General features: G+C 34.0%; 7 protein-coding genes across 9 annotated transcripts; 5 read left to right on the top strand and 2 right to left on the bottom strand.

The window, feature by feature from the left end:
• Window positions 1-87: 87 nt before the first annotated feature.
• LOC120768962 (cysteine-rich PDZ-binding protein) lies at window positions 88-495 on the top strand. The gene is made up of 2 exons (XM_040095756.1): window positions 88-273; window positions 339-495. Exons 1-2 carry the CDS (start codon window positions 119-121, stop codon window positions 466-468), a joined length of 285 nt encoding a protein of 94 aa, XP_039951690.1. The 5' UTR covers window positions 88-118; the 3' UTR covers window positions 469-495.
• On the bottom strand, window positions 459-2624 carry LOC120768961 (twinkle protein, mitochondrial). Its single transcript, XM_040095754.1, has 3 exons — window positions 2239-2624; window positions 1754-2185; window positions 459-1649 (listed from the first exon to the last, which is right to left on the bottom strand). The coding sequence occupies exons 1-3, from the start codon at window positions 2471-2473 to the stop codon at window positions 556-558; spliced, it is 1761 nt and encodes a 586-aa protein (XP_039951688.1). The 5' UTR covers window positions 2474-2624; the 3' UTR covers window positions 459-555.
• Window positions 2625-3650: 1026 nt separating this feature from the next.
• On the top strand, window positions 3651-7510 carry LOC120768278 (apoptotic chromatin condensation inducer in the nucleus). Of its 2 annotated transcripts, none has more exons than XM_040094879.1 (5): window positions 3651-5024; window positions 5087-5303; window positions 6129-6324; window positions 6403-6515; window positions 6584-7510. In XM_040094879.1, the coding sequence occupies exons 1-5, from the start codon at window positions 3814-3816 to the stop codon at window positions 6785-6787; spliced, it is 1941 nt and encodes a 646-aa protein (XP_039950813.1). In that variant the 5' UTR covers window positions 3651-3813; the 3' UTR covers window positions 6788-7510. The 2 variants fall into 2 exon arrangements, with proteins under 2 accessions (XP_039950813.1, XP_039950812.1); XM_040094878.1 differs by having other exon boundaries at window positions 6084-6324.
• Window positions 7511-8099: 589 nt separating this feature from the next.
• LOC120768967 (calcium load-activated calcium channel) lies at window positions 8100-9353 on the top strand. The gene is made up of 4 exons (XM_040095760.1): window positions 8100-8241; window positions 8302-8379; window positions 8765-8939; window positions 9007-9353. The coding sequence occupies exons 1-4, from the start codon at window positions 8181-8183 to the stop codon at window positions 9242-9244; spliced, it is 552 nt and encodes a 183-aa protein (XP_039951694.1). The 5' UTR covers window positions 8100-8180; the 3' UTR covers window positions 9245-9353.
• On the bottom strand, window positions 9344-11156 carry LOC120768966 (FAD-dependent oxidoreductase domain-containing protein 1). The gene is made up of 3 exons (XM_040095759.1): window positions 10708-11156; window positions 10312-10615; window positions 9344-10251 (listed from the first exon to the last, which is right to left on the bottom strand). Exons 1-3 carry the CDS (start codon window positions 11065-11067, stop codon window positions 9425-9427), a joined length of 1491 nt encoding a protein of 496 aa, XP_039951693.1. The 5' UTR covers window positions 11068-11156; the 3' UTR covers window positions 9344-9424.
• Window positions 11157-11721: 565 nt separating this feature from the next.
• On the top strand, window positions 11722-13432 carry LOC120769011 (probable 26S proteasome non-ATPase regulatory subunit 3). The gene is made up of 2 exons (XM_040095855.1): window positions 11722-11964; window positions 12031-13432. The coding sequence occupies exons 1-2, from the start codon at window positions 11801-11803 to the stop codon at window positions 13346-13348; spliced, it is 1482 nt and encodes a 493-aa protein (XP_039951789.1). The 5' UTR covers window positions 11722-11800; the 3' UTR covers window positions 13349-13432.
• Window positions 13433-14273: 841 nt separating this feature from the next.
• LOC120767949 lies at window positions 14274-20619 on the top strand. Of its 2 annotated transcripts, none has more exons than XM_040094335.1 (4): window positions 14274-15596; window positions 16641-16775; window positions 16907-17164; window positions 18556-20619. In XM_040094335.1, the coding sequence occupies exons 1-4, from the start codon at window positions 14892-14894 to the stop codon at window positions 20176-20178; spliced, it is 2721 nt and encodes a 906-aa protein (XP_039950269.1). In that variant the 5' UTR covers window positions 14274-14891; the 3' UTR covers window positions 20179-20619. The 2 variants fall into 2 exon arrangements, with proteins under 2 accessions (XP_039950269.1, XP_039950268.1); XM_040094334.1 differs by having other exon boundaries at window positions 14275-15596; window positions 16895-17164.
• Window positions 20620-27946: the final 7327 nt, after the last annotated feature.

Below are 27946 nucleotides of genomic sequence, written 5' to 3'. Positions count from 1 at the left end.
CTGTGTTATATGCATATAGTAAGCGTTAGATATGGCAAGGTATTAAATTTATAATCGAAATGGCATCATATTTCACATCACTAATTTTAGTCAAAATAAACAAAAATATTTGTGCGGAATGGTTTGTGATCGTTGCGAAGCGAAGTTGTCCAAAATTGCAACACCTGATCCGTGGAAAAATGGAACAGGAAAAAGAAAAATCAACGAAAACAAATTTTTGTCCACTGCTAGAGATAGACAAAATCCCATTTCTAGAAGTTTAGCACCTTGTAGGTAAGTATAAGTTTGTGGTTATACCGTTGCTTGATTCTATTGTAATTACCGTTTTTTTCACATAGAATATGTAGGCAGAAAGTACATCAGATTGGCTCCCATTATTGTCAAGCATGTGCCTACAAAAAAGCTATATGTGCTATGTGCGGAAAAAAGCTGCTCGATACCAAAAACTATAAACAAAGTTCCACTTAGAACAACTTTATATATTACAAACTTCAATATTTACAACATACATATGTACATTTAGTGCTTAACATAATTTTTGTAACTAAAACTTAATTAAGAATTACTTGTTTTCTTCTTTTTATTTGACGTAGAATAGCTCAGGGATTCTTTTTCGAATTCCAGAGGCATAATTCCCAAGTCCCCACTATATCGATTTTTTACAATTTGCAAATATTTTTTCCCTCGAAGAGATGTTAGACGCTTATCTTGGATAATCAGCACGTTGTCTGCTTCTTGTGTAGCTTTAGCTGTTCCAAACACCGAACTTGTGGTAAGGTCTTCGTCTGCACGTTCCTTACGCGGATGCATAACTAATGTCACATGAACATTATTTTTCGTGGCAAAGGAACGGAAGGCAGATATAATCGAATCTTGTTCCCAAAATTTATCACTTTTCTGTGCGATTGACATGCCCATCATAAATTGCAGATTATCTATAATAACATGGCTAATGTCATGAATATACTGAGCATGTTCGATGGCCTCCATAACTAGTTTAAGCGGTTGTTGTCCATGAAAAGTCATAAAATATAAGGGATATCTTTCAAATTCACTAGTCCAATATTCAAACTCGTTAAGTTTATCCTCCAGCGAATAACCAACATACTGACGTAGTAATGTAGCTGCTAGACGACAGTTGCGAATTTCAAAAGATCCCCATAAAGTAGAAACTCCTTGTAAAGCCAAGTCCAACGAGTATTCACTCATAAAGGTAGTTTTCCCACTGCCAGTAGGCCCTGTTAAGATTGTTAATTCACCCTTTCTGTGTCCTTTAAGAATTTTATTCAATATGGGATATCGTTTCCATTTTACTCCATTGACTTTTTCTATGTTTTGCAGCTCACTGAGGATATCATTTTTGAGGGCGCTAAACGTAGTTATAGATTTGTGGCACATTGGTGTGGCTTTGTTCAGAATATGCTGTAAATTAAATCGTTTTTTATGAGCTTCAAATGGAGCAGGTTCCGTGGTAGTAGGTCGAATAAAAAAACAACGGTTTTCTTCCAGTTTCTTAGCAAAATTCTTTGCGGCATCCCAATCCGTTGTTTCGAAATTAAACCAAAAAACTATTTCTTTAAATTTTTCAAAGCATGGAAGGCATTCCTGAGGAAGAGATTTCAGGCCATAGGGCAAACATGCAATTGATGCTAAATGTCGGAAAAGAAATTCAATTAATAAAAAATCACATAAAGAGCATAATGTTTCAAGTAATATCACATTTGGAAACCAAGTTAAATTTAAATTTACCTACTGTTACTCAAACGCTGGATCGATAAAACGATGAAGTCCATAAGATTAGATACTAAAACCACTCGCGAAGATTTTTGTGGAGCATTAGACAATAGCAAACCAGATTGGTTATAATTTCCTATTGTTTCGTCTCTCCTATCGGACAAGTGAAGAATTTTTTCACCAACTACTTTATTTGCCACATTTTTTAAAGGGAAACGTAAACAATTTGAATTAAGTTCATATTGTGCTCCCAAGTGTTCCAAGTCTGCAGACTGCAGTCCTCTCATTCCAAGCTTGTCACAAACACTTTGTGAAACTGATTGTAAGTCCCTAAATTTACTTTTATATTCCACATCTCTGCACTTCGCATCACCTCTGCAATTTTTCTCGTATAAATGAAGAATGTCTACCACATTTTTCTTGAGATCACAGTTTGGACACAGGAAGAGACCTTGAAAGGTAAATAAAATAAAAAATTATTTCGCAACAAAACTAATTACGCACCAGTTCGTTTATTTACAAATGCTTCACTTCCAGATATGTTGTTACATAAATGACATTCCATAAGTAGACATGTTGGTCCATCTTTAAAAAGCAGCCGTTGATTCCTTAAATATTTCTTTAATTCGTACATAACCTTTGGGTCAACAGTATTGTCAGTACTCGCCGGTAAGACGTAGTTCCTAACTAAGTTGTATCTTATGCGAAATCCCAGTCTTCTATTTAATAAAGTTAACATTTTATATCGCCTTTCACAAAAAAAGCACTTTGCAGTTTTTCTAAACAAAAATGTCCATAGCCTCGAGGTTTTTTTGCCCGGTATAGTTTATCGATTTATTTTGTAATCAATTTTATAAGGCATTAAATACGATAAGATCCAAAATAGTCGAAAACAAACCAAATAATTGCGGTCCCTAAACAAAAGCTGCAGCTGCAAATCACTGTCAAAAATTCCTTATACCCATACATTATGTATAGCGCACACCTAAATATGGGCGGCGGCAACGCTAAGCTTTGAAGAATTTGATTTTGACAGCGCGTTAAGAAATAAAGTTGGTTGCAGAAATCGAGGAAATAAATAAAACAGTTTATTTCATTTGTACTAATTTTACTATTTAAGTGTAAAACACGTGTTGCTCAATCAATTTATTTAGGTCTGCCAGCAAATAAAATTGACGACAGCGCTGAGGGGTAAAATTTTCGGTTTTATTAGTGCGTTTATATTTTTTCTTAAAAATTTCTTGACACGTGATTTTTAATGCTTGCTCAAATTATTAAAAAAATCATTTGCATTCTATTTTATTTTTTGTGTACTAATTTTACAATTTAAGTGCGAGGTTGCTTTAATTTAGGTGATACCAGTAAGTTGTGCAAAAAAAAATAATAATAATAACACATTAAAAAAACACTCCAGCTCTGAAAGTATTCGACGCAATACCCGCCGGGGGAAGCAGAGGAAGAGGAAGACCTTCACTCCGTTGAAAGGACCAGGTGGAGAAGGACCTGGCTTCGCTTGGAATATCCAATTGGCGCCACGTAGCGAAAAGAAGAAACGACTGGCGCGCTGTTGTTAACTCGGCTATAATCGCGTAAGCGGTGTCTACGCCAATAAAAAAGAAGAAGAAATTAAACATTTACTAAATCTAAATCTGACAATTTTAGATTTATATTTTAGTAAATCCGAAACGTTTTAATTTTTTCTGTTGTGTTGAAATTCATTATAAACACAAGATTTATTTGACTATTTAATTTTTAAATGTACTTATTTCTAAACAAGTAACTGTGATCCCAACAGCTTATATAGAGTCCATGTTTTCATATGTTAATATTGATGAGTGTAAACGGAGCTTAAAAAATTGATCATATAATTTAAGTATGGCAACATCTGAATTTCATGCACTGAACGTACTTCTTAAAACAAGATGGTTCCCTTTCATTCTTTACAGAGTGGTGCTTGTTGTATCGAATTTTCAAAAGTCGTGGATATTTTATGGAAATAACTTATTATCATTAATAGGTATCAAGCATAAAGCAAAATAAACGTGAATATATTGATAAATTACAAGCATTAATTTCGTAATGCGGCGACGAAGTGAAAGGAAAAAGTCGACTGATGTCGCGTCGCCAGCTCCGGCGTCTCGTCGAACTAGTCGACGGTCTCGCCAAACATCTGAAACCGCTAGCGAAAAAAGCGCACAGCCTGAAATGCCTCCCCAGGATGATGTTACAGAGAAGTGCATCGCTAACGCAGATTGCCCGGAAGAGAGTACTAACGAGGAACCAGTAGTAGAAACTGCTAAGAGTCGTTCACGTAATCGGACACCGGTAAAGGATCGAAGCAGTCCCGCCAAACGGAAAGCTCAAAACATTACCAATGATCCCAAAATTGATGTTATACCTGAAGAAAATATCTCCATAAAAGAAGATTGTCCGAATGATAATAAACCTGGAAATAAAGATAATCAAAATATTGAAGAGGCACAAAAACCTGATAAAGATTTAACAGAGACAGCAGTGTCGTCAAGCCCAAAAACGAATGTTGATATGATGAAACCATTGGATGTTTTAGAAATACAAGCAGAGGATAATGAAGAAGAAAAGTTACAAACCCAAGGCATGTTAAGTAAAAATGAGAATATAGCAGAAAATGTTGTAGAGCCAGAGAAAAAAGATGATGAAAAAGTCATTAATGAAGAACAAAATAAAGTTGATGAAGAAGAAATGAAAGACACTACTAATAATGCTATAAATGAAAAGGCGGATCCATCGCCTGCAGACGAAGTAACTGTTACCGAAGAAAAAACGGATCAAAATTTGAATAAACGTAAGTGGATTACAAAAAGAACTGTTCAAAATCGTAGCCCATTGCTGGTAATAACTACTGAAACATCGATCCCTGAAGATGTGCATTCCGCACCGAAACAAAAAATACGGTCTTCACCAGAAGTTCAAGAAATAATCTCGGAACGCGAAGAAGGCGAAGAGACACCGTCTCCAGAAAGAGAAGTTCACAGAACAAGTACTAATAGTGCTGAAAAACCTATACGTAATCAAATAGAATTATCTTCTGCCCCAAGAATTATTAACAAAGTTAATATAAAAGTCGAACATCGTTCCCCGAGTCCGAGAAATAAAAAAGCGAGTAATGTACTTTTCATAACAAATCTCGTGAGACCTTTCACGGTATTACAACTGAAAGGTTTGCTAGCTCGTACTGGAAAACTTGTGGAAGATGGCTTTTGGATTGATCGTATCAAATCAAAATGCTATGTACAATATGAAACAGAAGAGTAAGTTTTTTTATCAAGCTATTTATTTAAATTATTAAAACATATATTATTTTTTATTGCAGTGAAGCTATTGAAACCCGCCATGCACTACATGGAGTACGTTGGCCAGTTTCAAATCCCAAATGCTTAATAGTTGATTTTGCTAAAAGGGCTGATATGGATAGGGCCATCCAATCTACCAAAGAAGAACAAACTAGTTTTGGCCAAGAGAATCATAGAGATAACGTGCTCATCGGTATGGGTTGGAATAGAGACAGGAATGGTGTTGATGAGAAACGGGTAAGTGAAATGAGGAGCTAACAGTATTATGTTGTCTAATATCGCTTAGATCTAAAATCGAAAACAAGTTTCTTTTTCTTTTGACGAAAATTCAAAAAATCCAAAGTTTTCCTTAAAAATAATTACGTTGCAATCGATTGCATTCCTAAGTAAAAGAATTTTCGGCCAGGCCAAATGTGCAATATCGAAAATCGAATAAAATTTTTTTTTTTGAGTATTACTTCGAAAATCCGAGAAATTACTCTTTTATTTAGGTATCAATCTCTTGAAAAAGCCGAGTTTTGTACAGAGTTTTTTATCGTGAAATGTTAAATCTTATTCTGCAATGAAATCTAAAGTTGTACGAAAGTTTTGAAACAAATTTTCCTATAAAAACATACTTCTAATAGCCGGGTTAAAGTGATTTTGTATCCGGACTAGCTATCTTTCTCAGTACCCCTAATTTAGTTAATATTTTATGCTCCTATGAGAGGAACAACATAATAAGCTTCTGAAAATAAAGAATTTCCTTGCAATATAAATTCTTATCACAAATATCGGAAAAAATATGGTGAAACTTCTCAAAACTGCATTTTCGTAAAAAATAATATCAAAAACCATTATGTAGCATATTTGGGTTACAGTATTTAAATTGGCATTTCTAATGTGACATTAATATATTAAAAATAAATTTTATAATACGATATAACTTTATAAATGATATTATTAATAATATAATATTCGTACGCTTCCTCCATTTTAATTGAATTTTTTTCTTTAAAACCTTAAATTCATTGCTAGACAAAGAAGAATTTCGGGTTATTAGCGGCTTGTAATATATTTCAGACATTGAGACCAGTTCGAGAATGGGATGTTGGAAAGAAAGAAAGTTTAGATCGTGATAAGGCCAGGGAAATTCTAAAACGGCGAAGCAGAGAGAGGGAAATTACTTTTGGAAATCGGGAACCCGATCGAAATGGCAAGGAGAGAAGACCACGGTCGAGAGGAAGAGCTGAGGCAAGAAGTAGTAGCCGGTCACCAGGTAAATGCATAATTGGGTAGCTAAATTATTTAATATATTCCAACATTTCTACAATTCACGTAAAATATTTTTTCACAGCACGAAAAATCAAGAAAAAGGAAAATGATCCACCTCTAAGACTTCTAGATGATCTATTTCGCAAAACTAAAAGTACACCATGTATTTACTGGCTACCTTTAACACCCGAACAAGTAAATATAGGATACTAATTTTGTTATAAACATAATAGTCTTGATCTATATTAATTTTTTTTCTTAAGATTGCTGAAAAAGAGGCATTCCGACAGAAACGACTTGAAGAACATAAGCAGCGTATTAAGCAAAGAGAGTTGGAAAAGGGAAAGGAAAGAGAGAAAGAACGGAATCGAATCAACGAACGCAGGGATCGTGAAAAAGAAAGGGATCAAAGACGCAATAGATCCAGTGATCGTCGCTCTCGTAGTCGCGATCGACGCCGTTACTAAAAAATATTGGTATTGTATAACCAAATTATCATTACGTCGACGTCGTTGCATTTGAAATTTATTACTTTTCAACACATGCAAAACCGAATGCATGGTGAACGAAAACTGAAAATAAATTTCATTTAGCATCGTTCTTAAATTAAAAAATGGCAAGTATTTCTAGCAAAAATAATAGAAATCGTTTCCGGATGCCCTTAGCCTTTGGCGAAGATATTTATGATATTTCACATACAAAATTAATTCGAAGAATTTACGATCACAAAAAAATCATCGCCAAAGTAATTTTCAAAAGCCCATCAACTTTTTTTTTTATATAAATGGTGACATTTAAAATTTTTTTCAATTATTTTATTGAAGCATTTCGTTATATTCAAACGGTTTAACAAAATTATTTATAATTTATTTTGTTTTCATTATGTCGTGAAAAATTCATATTTCTTATACCCGTAAAAGTTTAGATTGGGTATTCAATTTTTTTCAATTGCTGCAAAACAAACTCTAGGAAACGATCCGATAAAAAAAATTAAAACAATTGAATATCCGTTATAAACCTTTCTGGGAAAGTTCTTTCAAGCGGAGAGGAACAGCAACCCGGTTGAAATCAACAAGTGTTCTCAGCGCTCGGACTCTATTTTAACAGTAAAGTGGAGTTAATCCACGAATTTTTAACACAAACAATTCAATGATAATATTTAAATAAAAGGCAATAAGTTCTCTCAATAATATTTGTTTTTATTTAAAAGGTATTTTACGAGTATTATTTTCAGGGTTGAAAAATGTGCATAAAAAATAATTTAATTGCTGAATGGTATTGAGATGGATTGTAAATAAAAAAATTACAAACTAATATTTTTTTGTAATCCCGAATATTTAAAAATTAAATCGTTTTTATTTTGTTTATTCCAAGTACCGGATTGAAATCAATGAAGATAGTAAAGCAAAAATTTTAGTCAATAAAAATAAATTAGATTAATAAAATAACAACTTACAGATAAAGAATATCTTTCAAATGTCATATTTCAAAATTCGCTTTTGGAAAAATCAATCGATGTCATGTTGTATTGGGGAATAATAATCCTCAAATAAATATTAAAAAAAAGTCCTGTTGAGTTTTCAGTTCTTAAACGAAAAAAATATTTCTTATTACGTATGTATACCCGCAGGCCGTGGAAAGATAAACATGTTCATTGATAAGTTCGATTGAACAGTATTGATATACCATATTGTTAACATTGAGTGCTTGCAATGTTCTATGTGAACTCACCCTTACTCGATAAATTCAAATAGTTTAAGTAATATCGATTTATGTTTTCCATATCTAATTGTCGTGATAATTTTTTATCAACAATTCCAACCTATTAAACTACAGATATATTGAACTACACTTGTAATTATGTGGAGTGATACGATTTTAATAGTATTTATTTCTATTTGCACAGCGCTCTTGGGAGAAGGTTTGAAAATTCATTGAATAATTCCTGTAATTTAGTAAAAATTATCGTTTTTGACTTAAGGTCTTACTTGGGTATTGGTATATAGGACTGAAAAATATCAAAAGTTGAAAGGTGAAGTTGAGAAGCAAAGCAAAAAATGTAAGTATTAAGAGAATAGTGATATGATGCATTATTTTTAATAAATTCGAATGATATAAAAGTGTGGCTTTAGAAAGTATAGCACCAATTCTAACCAAAGTCTTTTGCTAGCCATCATATTTTGAATAGTTTGCCAAATTATCTCTAAATTTACATTACAATTATCCTCATTGTTAAACCACTACCAAAGCACTGATTCAAGCCTTCCAAAAGCAGTGTATGGTTTTCGTCATGTATATAGGTATTAAAAATGGTACAATATTATTAATCTTGTTAAAACCTCCATTCCATATTATGAATAGTTAATAATTTAAAAGCATTTGTAAATATTATACATATGTATAACATCACATAAATATACACTTATAATTTCTTAAAACTTTAGTAGAAAGGCGTAAGGAAATCCATGGAGAATCTCTTGATAAGTCACAGAAAAAGAAAATTGAACGCGATGAAGAGAAACTGAAAAATAATAATAGAGATCTGTCGTTGGTTAAAATGAAGTCTATGTTTGCGACGGGCTTCGCATTTACAGCGCTTCTCAGTATGTTCAACAGCATGTAAGTTGCAGCATTAAGAATATATATGAGTTATTGAAAACTTACCATTACAATTATTCCACAACAGCTTTGATGGACGCGTCGTAGCACAGCTACCCTTTACACCAATTTCTTGGATTCAGGGTTTGAGCCATAGAAATTTGTCTGGTGATGATTACACCGATTGCTCTTTCATCTTCCTTTATATACTATGCACAATGTCTATTAGACAGAATATTCAAAAGCTTTTAGGTTTTGCGCCTTCAAGAGCAGCTAGCAAACAGGGTGGAGGATTGTTTGGACCCACACCGGGACAATTTAAATAAACATACATTCTGCTGACCCATGTGTGTTCTAGACATAAATCACTCACTCGGGGAGTTGAAAAAATGAAAATAATTGTGTATATTAATATAAAAAATATATTCATTATAATTATTACACAAAAAGTGGTTTGACTTTATTTGCATAAACATTATTTATTTATAAATAACAATATGTGTACTTCATATAAAAGCGTGCTCAAACATTGGCCTATCTACGATAATCCGATCGAAACCAAGTCTAGATAAGTCTATAGTCCGAAATTGTGCATCGATAACTAATTCAGAAATTGCTCTACCCACAGCTGGCGATTGCTGTAAGCCAAAACCAGAAAATCCACTTGCAATATACAGATTATTGTAGTAGGCATGTGGGCCAATAATACCATTTTCATCAAAGACATTATACTCATAAGAATACTCCCAAGCGTCAATAACTTTTGGTTTTTTTGACATTTTCATCCTACGCATCAAATAAGGCAAAACATTAGTTTCGAAGCTGTTTTCGCTTGGCCCATTTTCTGCATTTGTGGGCGCACTGAAACCTGTTATATAGTTACCAGTTAGGCCATCTCTTCGAAAGTATACACCATTCAAATCCACCACGCATGGTGTACCGATACCCAAGGTATTGATATCATCACTGTTGAACATGTAGGCGTAATTACTTCGCTGGGTTATTGGCAGGGGAATTTTTAAAATCCCGGAACTCGTGCCAATTTTCGCTAGTTTGGCGATTTTCTCTGAACTTGTACCGGCCGCAAGTACACAAATCGAAAATTTTATAGATCGTGTTTCGCCATTAGGCATTTTGACTATTGCTTTTTCCAAAGCATTATATGTACTGGTTGTAGATCCTCCTTCAATGACAACATCTGGTTGGTTTTGAAACTTAAAGTCTATCAATTCAGATTGTATGAAATGTGCGCCGTATTCCATTGCTTTACTCCTAAGTCCTAATAACAAATTAGCGGAATCAAACCATCCATGTTTTTCGAGACCTTGGCAACCTGTTAACAAAAGTGTATTTAAAAAAATTCGGTTTATTTTATAGAAGCTTATTTACAAACCAATTGCTACATCTTCAATGTTTAGCCATGGAAATTTTACTTTTAGACGATCTGGAGTTAGTATTTCGGTACGGGCGCCAAATTCATTTTGAATTTTCGACATCGTTTTAAGTGTTTCCGCATTTTCCGCAGAAGCCAGTGTGAGGTGTCCGTGAGGGTCAAATCTAACGTCAACACCAAGTTCTTCTTTTGCATTCCTCATAAACTCTGCTCCGTAAAGTGACATTTCGATATTTTCAGGTAAAAGAAATTGCTGATGCAAGCATCCCGTAGGTAACGTTAAACAATTTCTGGTATTAAAATGCTATTTAAAGTAAATGCAAAATCCATTCAAATTGACTAATTAAATAAAAAAATAGATTTTATAACGCATTTTTGTTATAGATATACTCTTACCGAAAAATCCTTTTCAATGACAACAACATTTAAACCTTGACGAGCTTTTTTCTTCAACCAATAGGCAGCAGCTGATCCAACACCTCCTCCGCCAATTATGAGAATATCACAATGTGTCTGAAACTCATTGTCACCCATTCTGTTTGAAGGTTCAACATTTGCTTCCACATCTTCGTGTTTTTTCTCAAATAGGGGAGTGAAAAACTTTTTAACTTTTTTCATATCATTTCCCAAAAGTTTAAAAGTTCTTTTAATTGGATGTGGTTGATCAGAATTATTATCACTAAAAGTCCTTATCAAAGCCGGTCTGCAAAACTTATGAATTTTGAATAACTCTGTAAACGCTATGCTCTTTATCATTGTTTTTAAAAATTTATGTGTTTTTTGAAATATATAAGTTATTTGCCATAAAACTAATATTAGGAAATTGGAAATATGTAATAAATATTTAGGTTAACCTAAATTTATATCAGCTGATTTTTATACCCTTGCGGTGTTGTAAAGCTTCGTTTTTGAGGTCTTGTGAAGACACCAATAGCAATCGATAATCTTATCAGAGGCAAAATGACATATACAGACAAATATTGTAACCGATATTTGTGATAATAGTGAGCATTTGAGCTTTTGAAGAAGGTAACCCTCGCTATAGTGAGAAACATCACTGAAGTGAGGTTGGTGACTTTTGTGAGGGCATGAGAATAGGGCTGTAAATCAATTCATAGTTGCTAATAATGAATTCCTATACGACACGGCGATTGATAATGAGTTGTGACAAACTACTTAAAAATTTGATACAGCTAAGAAAATATCACAATTCTTATGGAAAAATAAGTTTATTAAAACAAACATATAGAATTTCAAATATTTATAATCTATGTCAATAAAGAAGAAAAAGATTAGTAGTACATACTGCAGTAACCATGGTTAGTCTATCTCACTACACTATTAATAGTACGAATGCAAGTTTAAAAGGTACGGTAACACTGCGATTTTTTATTTGACATTTAATTTATATTCCCTGCTTTGCATTACTCGACAATTTTTGGTTAACCGTGAAATTTAGATTTGTGAGATTTCTTATTAAATCGGAGAAATGACAAATACTGTGGAAACTTCAGGACAGGACGTTGAAATGGAGGTGGATCCATCTAGTGAAAATGCAGGAGACACGAAAAAAGATCAAGGTGTCTCAACAGTATTGGAAATTCGAGAGCAAATACGTCAGATTGAGAGGGCCGTAGCTTCAAAGGAATCTAGGTACAATTTTTACCTTGGTTTTTTGTTTAATATATGTACATGATTAATCAAATGTTGTCATTGTAGATTCATTTTGAGAGTGCTGCGTTCACTTCCCAATACGCGCAGGAAACTAAGCGCTGCTATTTTCCGAAATATAGCTCAGTCAATATATCCAGCCGGAACTGATCGCGAAACTGCAAATAGTTTGATTCCGAATACTCCGGCTGGAGTCATAGAAACTGAAATACCGAGAAGTCGTTCAGCGTCAAAGCCTCCAATTGCTGAAGTAGATGCATACTTTTATTTACTATTGCTGGTTAAGCTAATTGATGAAGGAGACATAAAACGTGCAGTTGTGTGTTCCGAAGCACTAATGTCGAAAATTGCTGGGCAGAATCGTCGTACTTTAGATTTGATTGGAGCAAAATCTTATTTTTACTATTCGCGAGTTATTGAGCTTAACAACTGTTTAGAAACCATAAGAGGATTTCTTCATGCTCGTTTGCGAACAGCTACTTTGAGAAATGATTTCGAAGGTCAAGCTGTACTAATTAATTGCTTATTACGGAATTATTTGCATTATTCACTTTACGATCAAGCTGACAAATTAGTAAAGAAGTCTGTATTTCCGGTATCAGCTAGTAACAATGAATGGGCACGATTTTTATATTATTTGGGCCGTATAAAGGCAGCAAAGCTTGAATATAGTGATGCCCATAAGCACTTAGTACAAGCTTTGAGGAAAGCTCCTCAAAACGCGGCCGTTGGATTTAGACAAACCGTGCAAAAGTTGATTATAGTTGTCGAGTTGCTATTGGGAAACATACCAGAACGACAAATTTTCCGACAAGCCGCACTACGTAAATCTTTGGCACCCTATTTTCAGCTTACACAAGCTGTACGCTTAGGTAATCTTCAGCGATTTGGTGAAGTGGTAGAAAACTTCGGTCCGAAATTTCAACAAGATCATACTTACACATTGATCATTCGTCTTAGACACAATGTTATAAAAACTGCAATCCGTTCAATTGGACTCTCTTATTCACGCATATCACCAAACGATATTGCAAAACGTTTAATGCTAGATTCAGCCGAAGATGCTGAATTCATTGTGTCCAAAGCAATTCGTGATGGAGTTATAGAAGCAACTTTAGATCCAGAACAGAATTACATGAGAAGCAAGGAAAGTACAGATATATATAGTACACGCGAACCGCAGCTTGCTTTCCATGAACGTATTACATTTTGCCTTGATTTGCATAATCAAAGCGTAAAAGCCATGCGTTATCCGCCGAAATCATATGGTAAAGATCTTGAGAGCGCAGAAGAGCGGCGAGAGCGTGAACAACAGGACTTAGAATTAGCTAAAGAAATGGCCGAGGACGATGAAGATGGTTTTTAAGAAGTTTGATTTAAAAAGTTTATGAACCGATAGCGTTGTCGCGCAACAATTTAAATATAATCCCAAAATAATTCTTATAAAAAATTGTGTTTCTCTTCTTGAAGTGAAAAAGGACAGTATAGACTACATAGTTGTAGCTTTAGAAAATATGCCTCACATGATTTCGAGAAATGCTACCAGGTTGACAGTCTTTGCCAGAATACGGGTTCGCTCCGATTACGTAGACCCCACCATTATGGCATTACGTTCTTGTACTCAACTCACATGTATTGTATACACTTTTCTCGATAAATAAGGAAATTTTCTCAAATAGTTTATTTTTTTAGTTGCTTTGCTTACTAACTAAATACTAAGCATTTTACAGATATTTAAAAGATATGGCGTTAGTTTTAGGATGTGTGTATGCAGGTTGAAAAGAATGATTCATAAACGTTTTTGAAAAAAAAACAAAAAAAAATTCAAATATAAATTTGTGTAATTTGTGACGTCAGACAGGAATTATAATATCCTTGGTAGAATGAGAGATAGCTGAAAAGAAAAAAGTTGAGGGCAGCCATTTTTTGTAAACAAAAAACTGTCAGGCAGGGCAGACAGTAAACAAGAATACTGTCAGATAGCGCATTTTTTAAATATAGAACTGTCAATAGTTTTTTCGGCAAAATAATTGTTTTTAATATTACTAGTACCCCAGATATTTTCTTTATGCTATGCATACAATTAAATATTTTTTGGAGCGTGTATTTAAAAAAATTTTAAATTTAGAAATCTTAAGATAAAAGTTATCAAATGTCTTACGTTAATTTATACAACACTTTTTTCAACAGTCCTGGCAATATTGTGCGTACTTTGTTGTCGGTGTACGGCAACACTGTTTTTACTTGTCGTGAATGAAATTGACTATACATTTGGTTATTGTGTTTCAAAGTAATTTAATATAAAGAAACGCTTCTATAAATATTTCAAAAGTGAAAGCATTAATAGCATGGTTATACATACTGTTTCGCATTGGCAAAAGTGTTGAATTTTCTTTTCGTTGTCGTAGTGAGAAAATATTACAAATCTGCACAACATAAGAAAAGTTTAAAGGAAAAGAAAGATAAACGATAAAGTAAAGTGACGGCAGCGACGACTATCAACAGCACAAGCAAATCAAAAAGAATATTGTGCAAAATAACGAGCTGCAAGGCCCAGTATAACTCAACGAGTAACGAGTTGCCACCGTAGAATCAAGTGCCAATGTGTGGTGCGACCTTCTGGCCTCGGGCTATCTTAAGCCAAATATTGAAATTAAAAAATTGTGCTTAAAGTATAAAATCTAGTTTATTAACAATAGCAAAAATAATATTTGGTTGAGTTGGGTGATCTAAACGCTGTCGGAGGCAGCATTGCAACAACGCGCCTCTAGATTTAGTGTAGGATTGCAGTGTACTGCAACTACACAAATATATATCAAAAAGACGAATTTTGTAAGAAAAAGGAGAAAAGAGAACGTTGTAACAGATTTTCACTTGGTTGATGTGCGACAGTAAATGTATCAGCGGAAATGATTTGTAAAAAGGACGTTATCCAATGGTTTAAAGAACTCGAGAGTTATAAAAGGATCGACACGATGTGCACTTTGCTTAACATGTGTTTACCGTTTGAGTTACGGTTCTTAGGGACATGCCTAGAAGAGTTGGGCCGGCGCGATTCGCAAGAGTTGCGTGGCATGGAATTAAGAGTGAATAATCCGCAAGATTTGGCATCTGATATGGTTGCATGTCAGAAAGGCGAACCAACTGATAAGAAAATAAGGCGAAAAATGGCGCTTTATTTAGCATTAATACGAGCTTGCAATCGTACCTGTGTGACGGAGATATTTCGAACGTTGGATGGTTGGGGTGACAGAGACTTTCTTAATATGAATGACTCAGATACTTTACAGGAACTTTTATTGGTTTACACTATGGCAGCAAATCATCCGGTGTTTTCATTTGATCAGCAATGCAAATGCACTCAAATTTTTGAGAAAATTAAAGAAAACAAGTTGGTGGCGGATTTTCAATCTCCGCTTCCTCAACAGCCGAGTATTGACCCAACGCTAGTTCATACTCAACATCAGCAGGAACCACGTCAACATTTGCCTCCGTCCCACCAGGAAATTCCACAGCAGTTACTTCATGCAATGCATATCCCTGGACAACCGCATCCACAAATATTAACACCCGTCAACATCATGCCAATGACATTTCCACAAGGTCTTCATAAGGTAGTATTAGTTATCCAGTGCTTATAATTTATATTTAATTAAATATTTAACTTTTTGTACTTACGTTATATTTAGGACTACCATGTGCATATTACGTACGTTTGACATGACACTTCATTCAAATATAAGCTTTATGCTAGTTATAAACATACACGTACATATTACAAATTTGGTAACTTGCTATTAAGTGTAGCCAAATTTTTTGGTTTTAAAGAAACCATATTAATTGGGGCTGTGGATATACTCTCTGAGATGTATCCTATGTTGTTAGGTTAGATTCTTCAAAAAAAATTTATTTAGATATTTCTCTAAACAATGTATACAATACCATAACTTTATTATACTCTGAGCAGGGTATTAAGGTTGCCACGAAGTTTGTAGCCCCCAGAAGTAAACGTTGAATACCCAATGAAATATATAAATGTTTAACGTTTACTTATTTTCAAAATAGCCGATCGAAAAGTCAATCTGAACGATAAAAATCAGGTTCTTGCATGGATTTGGCAAAATATTTTGACAAACTTTGGCATGGACTATTTTCCAAGCTAACAATACAATATCCAAAGAAATTGCTAATTAAAATTAAACCCATTTAAATGGAATATATATATAATATGTAGCTAAAAAAATGTCGTGGCATTTATTACATTTTTTTAACATAAACAATTTTCACTCATCAAATAATCCTTTTTAAACTTTATTTGTATAATTTACATACTATATTATTTATTTCCTCCACTAACATCTCATCTGATCTTTAATAAATTAATCGGTTGATGTTGTTCCGGCAGAAAATATTACTGAAATTATTTAGAGTAATGCTGCTGGGTTAACATTCCTTGACCGGATAAAAATCCAGGTCCGTTCCGGTTACGTAGAGCCGAATATCGGGGGAATATACACACACTTATATTTGTCGAGTTGATCATAAAAAAAAATTAGAGTTTATACAGTTTAATCTCAATAAATACATTTGCATAATTATACATATAAAATATACATATTATAGCCACACTAAAAAAAAATATTTACTATATATTTCAGATCATTCAAGCAGATGGAACAATGCAACACCCTGTTCCTGTTGATCCTCATATGATTCCATTAAATGTCATTCCAACTGAGTCGAATCCAATTTTTCAGCCAACATGGCAACGGATGTATCCCCAAACGGTTGAGGTAAATTTTGAATTATTTATTGTTGGTAACGTATTTACTTTTTAGTTGTTCATTTTTGTGTTGATTTATGGAAATGTAAATTAATTAGTGATTTTTTTTTTCTTTTTTGTTTTTGTTAGCATCCACCGCAGTCGGCATCGCCGATGCTAAGCCAACAATCGTCTCCATCAAGTAGTCGAACCACAAGTCCAAATCGGAATGCAAGTAGCAATATGATGCTACCTGGTATGCAGTTGCAATCACGAAATATGCCACAAAGAATGAGTGCCTCATTGAAAAATGTTAGGCGTCCATCAGCTGAAACTACACCACCACCAATGGGACAACAGCAGCATCAACAACTGATACACGACATTAATATGACAACCAACATAAAGAATATAGATGATGTAAGTATCAATTACTATACACTGCTACATGCACTAATCTCTATGAGACATTATATCCTTTCCTAATTTTATTTCAATCTGTTGTAACAATCCCTTTGATTATTTTTCCATTAGCTGCTATATACAGTCATGGACAAAATAGCACCCTGTTAAATTAAATTATTCATATCAGTTTTTATTTGATCAAATTTCCTATATTGGAGTATGTCTTGACTACCACAAATTATAAAGGTAAGCTAATGCCGTTATCATGTTTAATTTTTGTTGTGATCCTAATTTGTTGAAAAATAAAAAAATCTGCTCCTGCACGTAAACAACGGAACAAGCTGATAGAGCCATCATCAGAAAAATCAAGGCTGATCATTTTAAACATTCTCAAGAGATTATGGCTGACATAAATAAGGAATTTTTGTTTAGCGTATCCAGTAGACTTGTACGAAAGCGTCTCAATGATGCTCACTTGTTTGAACGAATGAGTCGGAAAAACCAATGCTGTCCAAAAGAAATATAAGAGTACGGCTGAATTTTGCTAAATAACATTTAGAAAAGAAACGTAAAATTTTGGAAAAGAGTACGTTGGAGCGATAAAACAAAGGTGAATAGTATTGAATCCGATGGCGAATCATTTGCCATTGCCCCAGGTGTCAGACATATATTTCCAGATATACCACAAAAACTGTTAAGCACGGTGGTGGTAGAGTGACGGTATGTCATAGCGTTGGACGCTCGCGTTGGATGGGTTGTAGAATACATCAATTTTCATACCTTAACATGATCCAACAATGATTCAAAAAACGCAGTTTAAAATATGAAAAAAATTGGTTTACTGCCGAAAGCATTGATGTCCTGGGCCAGCGCAAATTCTTGAAGCATATCCCATTGAAAATGTATGAAGCCCAGTTAAGATGAAGATTGCTAAGAAAAAATTCAAAAATGCTGAGGAACTTTGAACTGCGGTCAAAGTAGGTGCCAGAAGTTAGTGGAGAGTTTGCCAAGGCGATACCAAGCAATTTTGTATAATTGTGAACACTTTACAAAGTACTTAAAACATTTTTAATAAAATTTATTTAATTCCGCTGAAGGCATCTACTGTACTATTTTTATGTCTAGTTGAAAATAAGCAATTGGAAACTCAAGAACTAATGAAAAAATTTATTTAAATTATTGTACATAACTTTTTCTTCAATCAATGCTATGCTAATGAAAATATTAATTTTATTTTTTTAATAATAAACGTCGTTTTGTATTAAATGTTCAAAGTGTGCTATTTCCCTGTCCATGACTGTATATACTTACATATATTAAGTTGAAATATTTTTTGATTGAATGAACAGTACTTTACTTTCATAATTAGCTATTAATAATTTATTTATATGTTGTATTCATTGTAGGGTGTAGCAAGCAACGAAGGCACCGGTAATCCTCTACAGGCGTTGATTCGCAATGGTTATCCACGCCGGCATAAGTCAGGCAATTATACACCGCTTATTCATCAGCAGCAACAACAATTAGCGGTGAATCCACATTTCCAACCGGTAACAAATTTCGCTGCTCTAGCTTATTCAATGCAGAATATGTCAATGTCTGATGGCGCTGGTACTGGTTTAGATACCACATTAGTACCGGGATCGTTAAACGCGAATAAAAGTGGTGGCAGTGATACAGGTAGTTCCAATGGTTCGTGTGGTGACGCTTCACCGCCAGAAACACCAACGCTTTCAGGTACTACAAATGTACCTGGCTTACGACTTGGTAGTGAAAATCAACTGCAAAAACATCAACAGTTGGGCTATAATAAACAGACGGGGAATACAAGGCTTAACGGACGCTCAGATAAAATGATTTCAGCGAATGTTGTTGTAAATTCCGTTAGCACGGCTGCAAGTGGTATGTATACAACACCAATGATGAATACACATCCGGCGCTAACGCAACAGTCACAACCAATGTATGGTGCTGAAATTATTTTAGCATCCGGTGGTAATGCTGGTGGCATTGGTTTGATGCAAACATCGCTGGCCAATAACAATAATAGCGGCGGCATTGGCAATAATATTGCAGTTGTTAATACGACTTCAAATATCGGCACCAGTAATAATAATCTAGCCACTAATCCCGTTTTAATGAGTTCCCCATCGCCGGGTGTCGCTGGTGGTGGTGGTAGCATTATAACAAATATGACACCGAATCCGCTTATCCTGCCCACGCCACATCAACAGCAATATAACGCCACCTACCCATATCATGCAGCGCCTACTGCCCAACATCAGCGTTTGATGAGTCATACCGGTGGTCCAGCACCGCCACAATTACGACTTATGCCGAACGAACACATTTATTCATATTATCAAATACCAGGCGCGGCACCGCCCGGCGCGCCTCCCCTCGCATTACGTCCGACTAATGCGTTGCCACCCCCACCTAATACGAATGTGACATCGGGTGTTACAGGTGTGCTGCAGGTGCAGCAACAACAGCCCACTGCGCAGGCGCTTCAAACTAATCCAACTATTGTCGCCAGTCCAACGATATTGACTGGTGGTACGCCGTACAGCACGCAGGCAGCGCAAATTGTCAGTAATAAACATTTATCGTGTTACAATTGTGGTTCGCAAAGTCATAGTGGGCCCGATTGTCAAGAAGCGTCCATGGAGGACGTTACCCGCAGCGCTATATATAAATTAGACTATTCCGGCTCGTCGAGTGCGTCACCAACTGTGTCGTCGGGTGCGAATAGTGTGACCGTTGGTAGTGCGGGCACTGGCGGTATTGGCGGTGCTGCTGCTGGTGGAGGTGGAGGTGGAGGTGGTGCTGGTAGTGGCGGTAGCACTGGTGGTGGTGTGGCTATAACAGACTCTTTGCAAATACAACATCACCCGCAACAACAACAACAACAACACCATCAAAAACAACACACAGTGGAAGTAACTGGTGCAACATTGGTCGGTACACAGTCGAGTGCGACCACACTACATTCGTCCACGCCCGTCGCCAGTGCAGTGAACACAAAGTGAAGTTATGTTTGGCAAATTTTTGAGTGCGGTGTTTGAAAACTGAAAAAAAAACATATACACTCATCATCAGCATGTCTATAACTCGTATGTGTTATTCAAACTTAACTATTATCACTCCCGAAAAGTTGATAAAAAAGTCATGGCGGGTTGGGAAGACAAACTGAAAATATAGTGTAATGATAGTTGAGGCTTGCCAGCTCTTTGCTGTGCTTGCAGTATAGAGATTTATACAGTTATGATTAGCGGAAATCAAATTTCACGCTTCTCCTAGCGCATAAGATTTAAAATTAGTGAAACTTTTTAATAACAAATGATTAATACATATATACATATTTCAATGTTGAATAAGACTTAATTAATTAATTAGCGCGTGTAACATCTGAAATCGAGTTAAAGAGGTATAACAAATGCAAAGGGTTTGCTAAACTTATTATACGGATATAGGAATGCGAACAAATAATAATAAAATACTCGATTGTACGTCCATGTAAATCTAAACACATTACTACACACTCAATTCGGACTGTATGTATTATGTAGTATGACAATTTATTATAAGCAATTACTATTATATACTCTTAAAATGTTTCTCAACATAAATTCGTAAGCAAATTGAAAAAAAAAATGTAATTAAGTCAGCTATATTTATTTATTTAGTAAAATTAAATTTCCATTTAAAATCGTTGGCCATGTGTGCATGGCTTTGAAAGTCAACACTTTTAGAACAAATTAAAAAATGTCTTCTTTTTTTTTGCGAAGTTAATTCGTTAAAATATTCTAATAATTTAGTACATTAAGAATTCGCGCTGCATGTAATAAATTTTATTAAAAACTTTTTTAATAACTACGTATATGTACATAATTTATGATTTATAAGTTTGTAGTATGTGTATGCATTTTTGCATGTGCGTTAACTGACTGTGTTGAAATATTTCGTTCGCATTGCTATAACTGTACGTGAAAGATGTGTGTGCATATATGTATATATATATAAAATCCGTGAAAACGCCTATAAGTATATATACTCCGTGCCATGCAGAACTTCATCGCTGTATAAAAGTGGTAATAACACTCGTACGTTCGGATCAGATAACAAAAAAATAATTGGAGATGAATCAAATTAGGAATTAATAATTTGTGTTTTACAGTAGTCACATTCTTCTATGTAGTATATATAAATGTATATTTAAGTAAAAAATAATTATTGTTAAATGAAGGATATGAAAGAGTTAAATAGTAACCTATGAAAAAAGAAAGTAGTTGGAGATGAAGAGAGCAATGAGAAACATTTATATTAAATACACATATATGAGTATATATTAATCCAATACATATTAATTACAGATATTCTCTAAATATGTAAACAACCGCCGACAAGAGATATCCCTGTTTCTGTATACATACATACATATATGAAAACACGTAGAAAAGTGAAGTGATAAAACGGCAAAATCATAAAATGGCGAATGAATTTGAGTAAATACGCCAACATACGATTTTCAAATGCATATGTATGTAGGTATGTGCGATTCGAAGTAGCAGGATTATATGAAGTTCTAGTTATATCTGCATATAATATTTTGTTCTAATTGTTGGTATTTGGACTTTGTATTTATGTACGTAGTGTTAAAACCAATTTTTTGAACAAACGCTCGCAACTTACTGATCAATGGCATTTGCAAAGAACATACTACAAGTATATATATACTCATACACATATTCGCACAGATTTAGCAGTCGGAAAGTAAATATATATATATATACTACAACATATACAATTACAATTAACCTGTACATGTAAATCGCTCTCCTGCTTAAAGTTAAGGTGAACAAAGCTAAATATTCTTGACTATTTCTTTTAACTGATAAAATATTATTTCCTACTTTCGAAATTTTAAGCCGTCTACTTTATATTCATAAATTACTTGGTTAATTAATTTAATTATTAAAATGTATGTACATATATAAGATTAAATATAAAGGACATTGAACTAAAACATGTATTATGTTTTATTTTGAAATAAATTTTTTCTTAAATCCTTTGAAAAAAGAAAAAAAACAAAAAAATTAAATTTATGTTTTTTCAGTTCTTTATTGAATGATGATCTATGTCGTCGTTCTTGTAGCGACAAAAAACACTTAGAAGAGTTTGGCAGGGTATAAATTCGGTTCCGTTCCACCTGGACACAATCTTCGTATGAGGGCTAAACTTTTCAATAAGTGGACTATATTAAAGTTTTCAGTAATACTGGATTTTATTATAGTCAACAATACTGTAGACCCTTGATTTAAGAACGTCTTTAAACTGATACAGTCATGGACAGAGAAATAGCACACCTTGAGAATGTAATAAAAAGACGTGTATTTTCGATATAAACAGAAAACAAATTTTATTTTTTCATTAGCATCACATAAAGTGAGAAATAAGTGAGTTATTTACAAAAAATTTAAAAATTTTAGTTCTTTAAAAAAAAGAAGATATTTTTGAGAATGTTTAGGTGTGCAAATTAGTCCATTCTACCATCTATCCTTACCAATGGTCCAACACCGTACTAGGAAAACGCTCTCCAGACCATTACGCTACCTCTGCCGTGCTTAACACTTTTTGTAGTGTATCTGGAGATATACGCATGACACCTGGGACAATGGTTTTCCATCCTATTAGATACGGTTCACCTTAGTTTGATCGCTCCACAGAACCTTTTTCCGAAATTTGACGTCCTTTTCTAAATGTTTTTAGTGAAGTCCAGCCGTGCTCTTATGTTTTTTTCTGCCAGGTGTGGGTTTTTTCGACTCATTCGTTCAAACAACAGATCATCATATAGACGTCTTCGCACAAATCTACTGGATACGTTAAGCCCAAATTCGTTATTTATTTCCACCATAATCTCTCGGTATGATTTAAAAGGATCACCCTTACTTTTTCTGATGATGGATGCATCGACAAGTTCCGTTGTTTTACGCCCAGAAGCTTTGTGATTTTTTTTAATTTTGAGCAAAATTGGATACCTTTTAACAAAAGTGATGGTGTTATATACCATATTCCTCGAACAACTCATAATTTCGGCAATCTGAGTTGGAATTTTGCCTTTTTGTAGCAACCAAATATTATTATCCTTTTTTCCAGAGTACAATGCATATTTCTGCCCATTTTGAAAATATGTTAATTTTTTATAGTTATAATAGTTAAAACAGCGTATTTTTTGCACAATTGCTAATTAATAATGAATATTTGTACAAATGACTAAAAGTGTGCTATTTCATTGTCCAATCAAATTTCGTTACTCTCCGAGTAAAACGAGTAACAACAAAAAAGTTGGCATGTTAACGGAATACGCTTACCGTTATAAGTTGTATAGGTCCTGCCATATATTAACGTGGAAAAGTGTTAAGATTCCCTTACTTGATAAAATTGAAAACTTATTTGAATAACTTATTTTGAAAGTGTGCTATTTCTCTGTCCATGACTGTATCTCTTTCTCTATAGTCCAGTTCGTTTTTTGGATCTAGATAGATATGTAGAAATAAATTGAGGCTTGCACTGCGATCTAAGTTTTATTGTGTCTTCCCACCTCTGTCACACAGACTCACATAGACGTTGTACCAGCGTTAAATTGAGCCTGCAGTGTCCAGTGTAAAATGCCACGAGTAACTGGACTTGTCTTGAAACATCTCATGGGTATGGAAAGTTTGGCTATGTTCGTAAATGCATCATGACTTGCAGCATAAGCAACAGTAGCAACACTGCAAGTTTGACGTTTGATACTTCTTATACAATTTTTGACAATTTGCAGATACATTTGTCTGCATTTTTGAACGCGTATAATACTAAAATGGAAATTTTGCTGAATCTAACACTAGACGAAATTTGTGAGCAAAGAAATGATAGATTTTCTTTAAATTTAAGAAAAAGAAGGGTATTGAAGTCAAAAAGAAAAATTTGTAGGTACAAATGTTTGTCTTTTAAAAGACAAAGTATTTATAGAACAAACTTTCGGGATTTTTAAGGAACAGTTTGAAATTTTAAATTATATTGAAGCTTCGAGCATTAAAGCCATATCTAATGTAATACTCGCTTGCGCTATCTTACACAATTTTATCATAAATAAGGGAGGTTATTTTGAACATATTAACGATACAATAACACATGCCGATATGGAAACCAACAATGAAATCGAAGGAATTCAAGATGCTCCCATTCGCCGTGTTGATTCAGATAATAAAAGAAACTATTTTACCACTCTGTCTTCATCATAAAAAATTTACTTTACCTCACCTTCCTTTATTCGAATAATTTTTTTATTACTTTTTCTGATGAACTTCATTTTAATTTTTATTGTGTTCATTTACATTTTTAACTTCGGTCACAACTTTCTTCCACAATGCATTTTTTTTCCTTCTATATTCAACCGTACTCTTAGCAATAACTGTGTCTCCGCATTACTGAGATTTTCACTAAAAACTTAAAAATAATAATTTATACAATTAGTATTAACATAATTTAACTAAATTTCAATACAAAAATTAAAATAAAACAGTTTTGCACTTACTTTTCGTCAGACATCGTAGTTAAATGCAGTAAACAATTTTTTGATAGAAATTATGAGTGACAGCTGATAGAAGAATGATTTGTTTCATGTGCGTTGCCCTAGGGTTTTTATACAAAAACACCATTTTCACGAAAAGACCAACGATCTCTGAAATTTAGTAAAAAAACAAACTTTGATATTTTTCTTTAAATTTTGGGTCTGGTTATGGTTATTTGGTCATAGACATAATAGTTAGCAGATTGAAAAGGAAAATACATAAATGTATGTATGTTTCGTTGGGAGTATATGAAGAATATTTCAAGCAAGTTATACCACAAAAGTGTCTTATTGATGTTAGATTGAAAAGTAAAACAAGAAATGTCTATTCAAGAATAACAGGAGGATGTGCCTTACATCACCTATTAGACTGTTCCAGCCTGAATCTTAAAAAGCCTGTAGCTCCGATAATAGTATGTTGTCGTGTAGATAAAATGATAAAGACAAAATTGTAACACACTGACAATATTTCAGAAATAATTTGTAAACAAACTCACCTTGAATATATTTATACCGTGAACAGGGTTTTATTAAGTTTACGCTTTAAAGTATACTCGTATATAAAGTGAATCAAAACAAGAAAAAAAACGTTAACTTCGGCTGCACCAAAGCTGATATACCCTTCACAGATGCATTTCTTTTAGTAACTATGTGTCCAGTTTGTATGGAAGCTATATGCTATAGTGAGCCGATCTGAACAATTTCTATCGATATTACATTATTTCCATAAACAATAACTCATAGCAAAATTCGTGAAGATATATCGTCAAATGAGGAAGTTTCCCATGGAAGCATGTGATTCCGATCATTCAGTTTGTATGGCAGCTATATGCTATAGTTAACCGATCTGAACAATTTCTTCGAAGATTACATTGTTGCCTTAGGAAATAATCTATACCAAATTTCGTGAAGATACATTGTCAAATGCAAAAGTTTTCCATACCAGCACTAGATTCCGATCGTTCAGTTTGTATGACAGCTATATGCTATAGTAAGCCGATCTGAACAATTTCTTCGTATATTATATTATTATCTTAGAAAATAACCAGTGCCAACTTTTGTGAAGATACATACATATGTACATTGTCAAATGTGCAAGTTTTCCATACAAGAACTTGATTCCGATCGTTCAGTTTGTATGGCAGCTATATATTATAGTGGTCCGATATCGGCAGTTCCGACAAATGAGCAGCTTCTTGAAGAGAAAATTACGTTTAAAAAATTTTAAAACGATATCTTAAAAACTGAAGGACTAGTTCGTATATATACAGACAGACAGACGGACAGACAGACGGACATGGCTAAATCGACTCAGCTCAACATACTGATCATTTATATATGTATATACTTTATAGGGTCACCGACGCTTCCTTCTGGGTGTTACAAGCTTCGTGACAAACTAAATATACTGTTCAGGGTATAAAAACTTGGAGAGATAAATACATTTTAGGACTATGAAGTTACTTTTCTATTAAACTATTTAACCAACCAAAAGTAACAATAATTTTGATGTTAATAATTGAAAAAATATAGTATCGCATTTTTGAGCAGCAAAAAAAACTTGGACAGTTAATTTACCGTTATTTTTCTCTGGTAATAATTGCTTATGGTCAAAATGTATTATTTTGCAAGCGAAATTCTTTTGGGCGGTTGTAATTTTGGAAGAAAAAATTGCGAATAAACAAACGTCTCAAGATTTACAGGCTCTGGTTGTCAAATATTGACAAGAGAACAAAAGTACTCGGAAAATAGGCAATATTAAAAAAAAAAAAAAACACATCACCTTACTCAGTACATTATTGCTAAATTCAAAAACAAAAAGACTGGCGGAGTTTTAAGACTTATTGATAGATAAAGTTGTTTGGAGTATAAAGGAATGCCACAGAATATCCGTTGTGGCTAATACCAATGAGTTGGGAGGGCAACTGTTTAGAACTTCTTCCTTTTAACCGATTTTAAAGCGTATATACCACGAAACAAGCCACAATTGTCGAAGAGAAAAATTGTGAAATATTTACTATATTGCAAAGAGTATGTATATCCACCGGGATAACGAATATTCTGATTCAGCATGAAGGGGCCAGGGAAGCAAAAGAAGTACATTGTCAGAAAGGGTTCGGTAAATTTGTTTTAATCGAAGAAATTATTTAACCCTTTCGGGACTACTGGGATAATACATCCCACTAAATTTCTAACTTTCGTATTTTCTTTACTGTGCATGCGATTGCCTATATAATTAGTACCACAAACAGATTTAAGTGTATATTTTTAATTGTAAACAAAAAGATAGCGGTAAATTTCAGCGCATTAACGCCACATGACAAAGTATTTCGCAATATACGTGAAATTTGATCAGTTGTCTTTACTAATTTGCTGAAATCGGTCGAAAGAAAAGAGTGATCAACAAAATTTGCATTTTTTTGCATAAAAAAGTGTTCGCTTTGTTACATTTAATTGTTTAGTGGTGTTTTTTGCTATTATAGGGTAAGTTAGAGTTCATTTTATAAAATTGGGACATATAATCCCAATAAGTTTTTTACGTGGGATTACTTGTCCCAATATGTTTTTTAGATGACGAAAAGGTATCTAACTCAGGAGGATATTGAGCGTAGTATGTCTGAAGAGTCAGACTCGGACGTTGATTTTGAGGACTCTGGGAGTGAATATTTGCTTGAGAGTTCCGAAAGCACTGAATCTGCATCAGAAACTGACGATAACATCAATGGGGCGGATAAGCCCACAAAAATAAACGACGATATACTGCCAGTTGCCCAGTGGGTAAATGTTGCTGCGGACGATTCTCAGAACTTGAATCCAAAGTATGAAATCCCAACTGAGAGAGACTGCAAAATCCTTTTCGATTTTGCTCCGAGTCCAAAGTGTTTTCCACAATATTTCCTTACAGTTTGTGCATTCGAATTGCTGAATGTACTAATCAGCGTCTGACAGATATGAATCGTCGGGCTCAGTCAAAGCGAAATTTAACCGATGCTAATGAAATTTTGGTATTTCTGGGCGTTTCATTGTTTATGGATTATAATAAGTTGCCCTCTCTGAAGGACTATTGGAGCAAAAATCCATCGATGGGAAATTCAGTTATAAAAACGTGTTTATCACGAGATCGCTATTTATTATTGTCATCGAAGTTATAATTCAATGACTGCAGTAAGCCCGCCGACAGT

Source organism: Bactrocera tryoni, chromosome 2, assembly GCF_016617805.1.
Source record: "Bactrocera tryoni isolate S06 chromosome 2, CSIRO_BtryS06_freeze2, whole genome shotgun sequence".
Lineage (NCBI taxonomy): Eukaryota > Metazoa > Arthropoda > Insecta > Diptera > Tephritidae > Bactrocera > Bactrocera tryoni.
Note: the sequence above shows the minus strand (reverse complement) of the source record. Positions and strands in the feature narration are given on the sequence as shown.

Bases quoted from the DNA above. Each gene is read 5' to 3' on its own strand.
- LOC120768961 (XM_040095754.1), bottom strand. From the start codon at position 2,473: ATGTTAACTTTATTAAATAGAAGACTGGGATTTCGCATAAGATACAAC. The intron at 2,186-2,238 runs GTGCGTAATTAG...TTACCTTTCAAG, and splicing joins ATTTGTAAATAAACGAACTG to GTCTCTTCCTGTGTCCAAAC. The intron at 1,650-1,753 runs GTAGGTAAATTT...TCCGACATTTAG, and splicing joins GATCCAGCGTTTGAGTAACA to CATCAATTGCATGTTTGCCC.
- LOC120768962 (XM_040095756.1), top strand. From the start codon at position 119: ATGGTTTGTGATCGTTGCGAAGCGAAGTTGTCCAAAATTGCAACACCT. The intron at 274-338 runs GTAAGTATAAGT...TTTTTCACATAG, and splicing joins AGAAGTTTAGCACCTTGTAG to AATATGTAGGCAGAAAGTAC.
- LOC120768967 (XM_040095760.1), top strand. From the start codon at position 8,181: ATGTGGAGTGATACGATTTTAATAGTATTTATTTCTATTTGCACAGCG. The intron at 8,242-8,301 runs GTTTGAAAATTC...TTTTGACTTAAG, and splicing joins CACAGCGCTCTTGGGAGAAG to GTCTTACTTGGGTATTGGTA. The intron at 8,940-9,006 runs GTAAGTTGCAGC...ATTCCACAACAG, and splicing joins CTCAGTATGTTCAACAGCAT to CTTTGATGGACGCGTCGTAG.
- LOC120769011 (XM_040095855.1), top strand. From the start codon at position 11,801: ATGACAAATACTGTGGAAACTTCAGGACAGGACGTTGAAATGGAGGTG. The intron at 11,965-12,030 runs GTACAATTTTTA...TTGTCATTGTAG, and splicing joins GTAGCTTCAAAGGAATCTAG to ATTCATTTTGAGAGTGCTGC.
- LOC120768278 (XM_040094878.1), top strand. From the start codon at position 3,814: ATGCGGCGACGAAGTGAAAGGAAAAAGTCGACTGATGTCGCGTCGCCA. The intron at 5,025-5,086 runs GTAAGTTTTTTT...TTTTTATTGCAG, and splicing joins GTACAATATGAAACAGAAGA to TGAAGCTATTGAAACCCGCC. The intron at 5,304-6,083 runs GTAAGTGAAATG...ATTCATTGCTAG, and splicing joins ATGGTGTTGATGAGAAACGG to ACAAAGAAGAATTTCGGGTT.
- LOC120768966 (XM_040095759.1), bottom strand. From the start codon at position 11,067: ATGATAAAGAGCATAGCGTTTACAGAGTTATTCAAAATTCATAAGTTT. The intron at 10,616-10,707 runs GTAAGAGTATAT...TACTTTAAATAG, and splicing joins TCATTGAAAAGGATTTTTCG to CATTTTAATACCAGAAATTG. The intron at 10,252-10,311 runs GTTTGTAAATAA...TTTTGTTAACAG, and splicing joins CATTGAAGATGTAGCAATTG to GTTGCCAAGGTCTCGAAAAA.
- LOC120767949 (XM_040094334.1), top strand. From the start codon at position 14,892: ATGATTTGTAAAAAGGACGTTATCCAATGGTTTAAAGAACTCGAGAGT. The intron at 16,776-16,894 runs GTAAATTTTGAA...TGTTTTTGTTAG, and splicing joins TGTATCCCCAAACGGTTGAG to CATCCACCGCAGTCGGCATC. The intron at 17,165-18,555 runs GTAAGTATCAAT...TATTCATTGTAG, and splicing joins ACATAAAGAATATAGATGAT to GGTGTAGCAAGCAACGAAGG.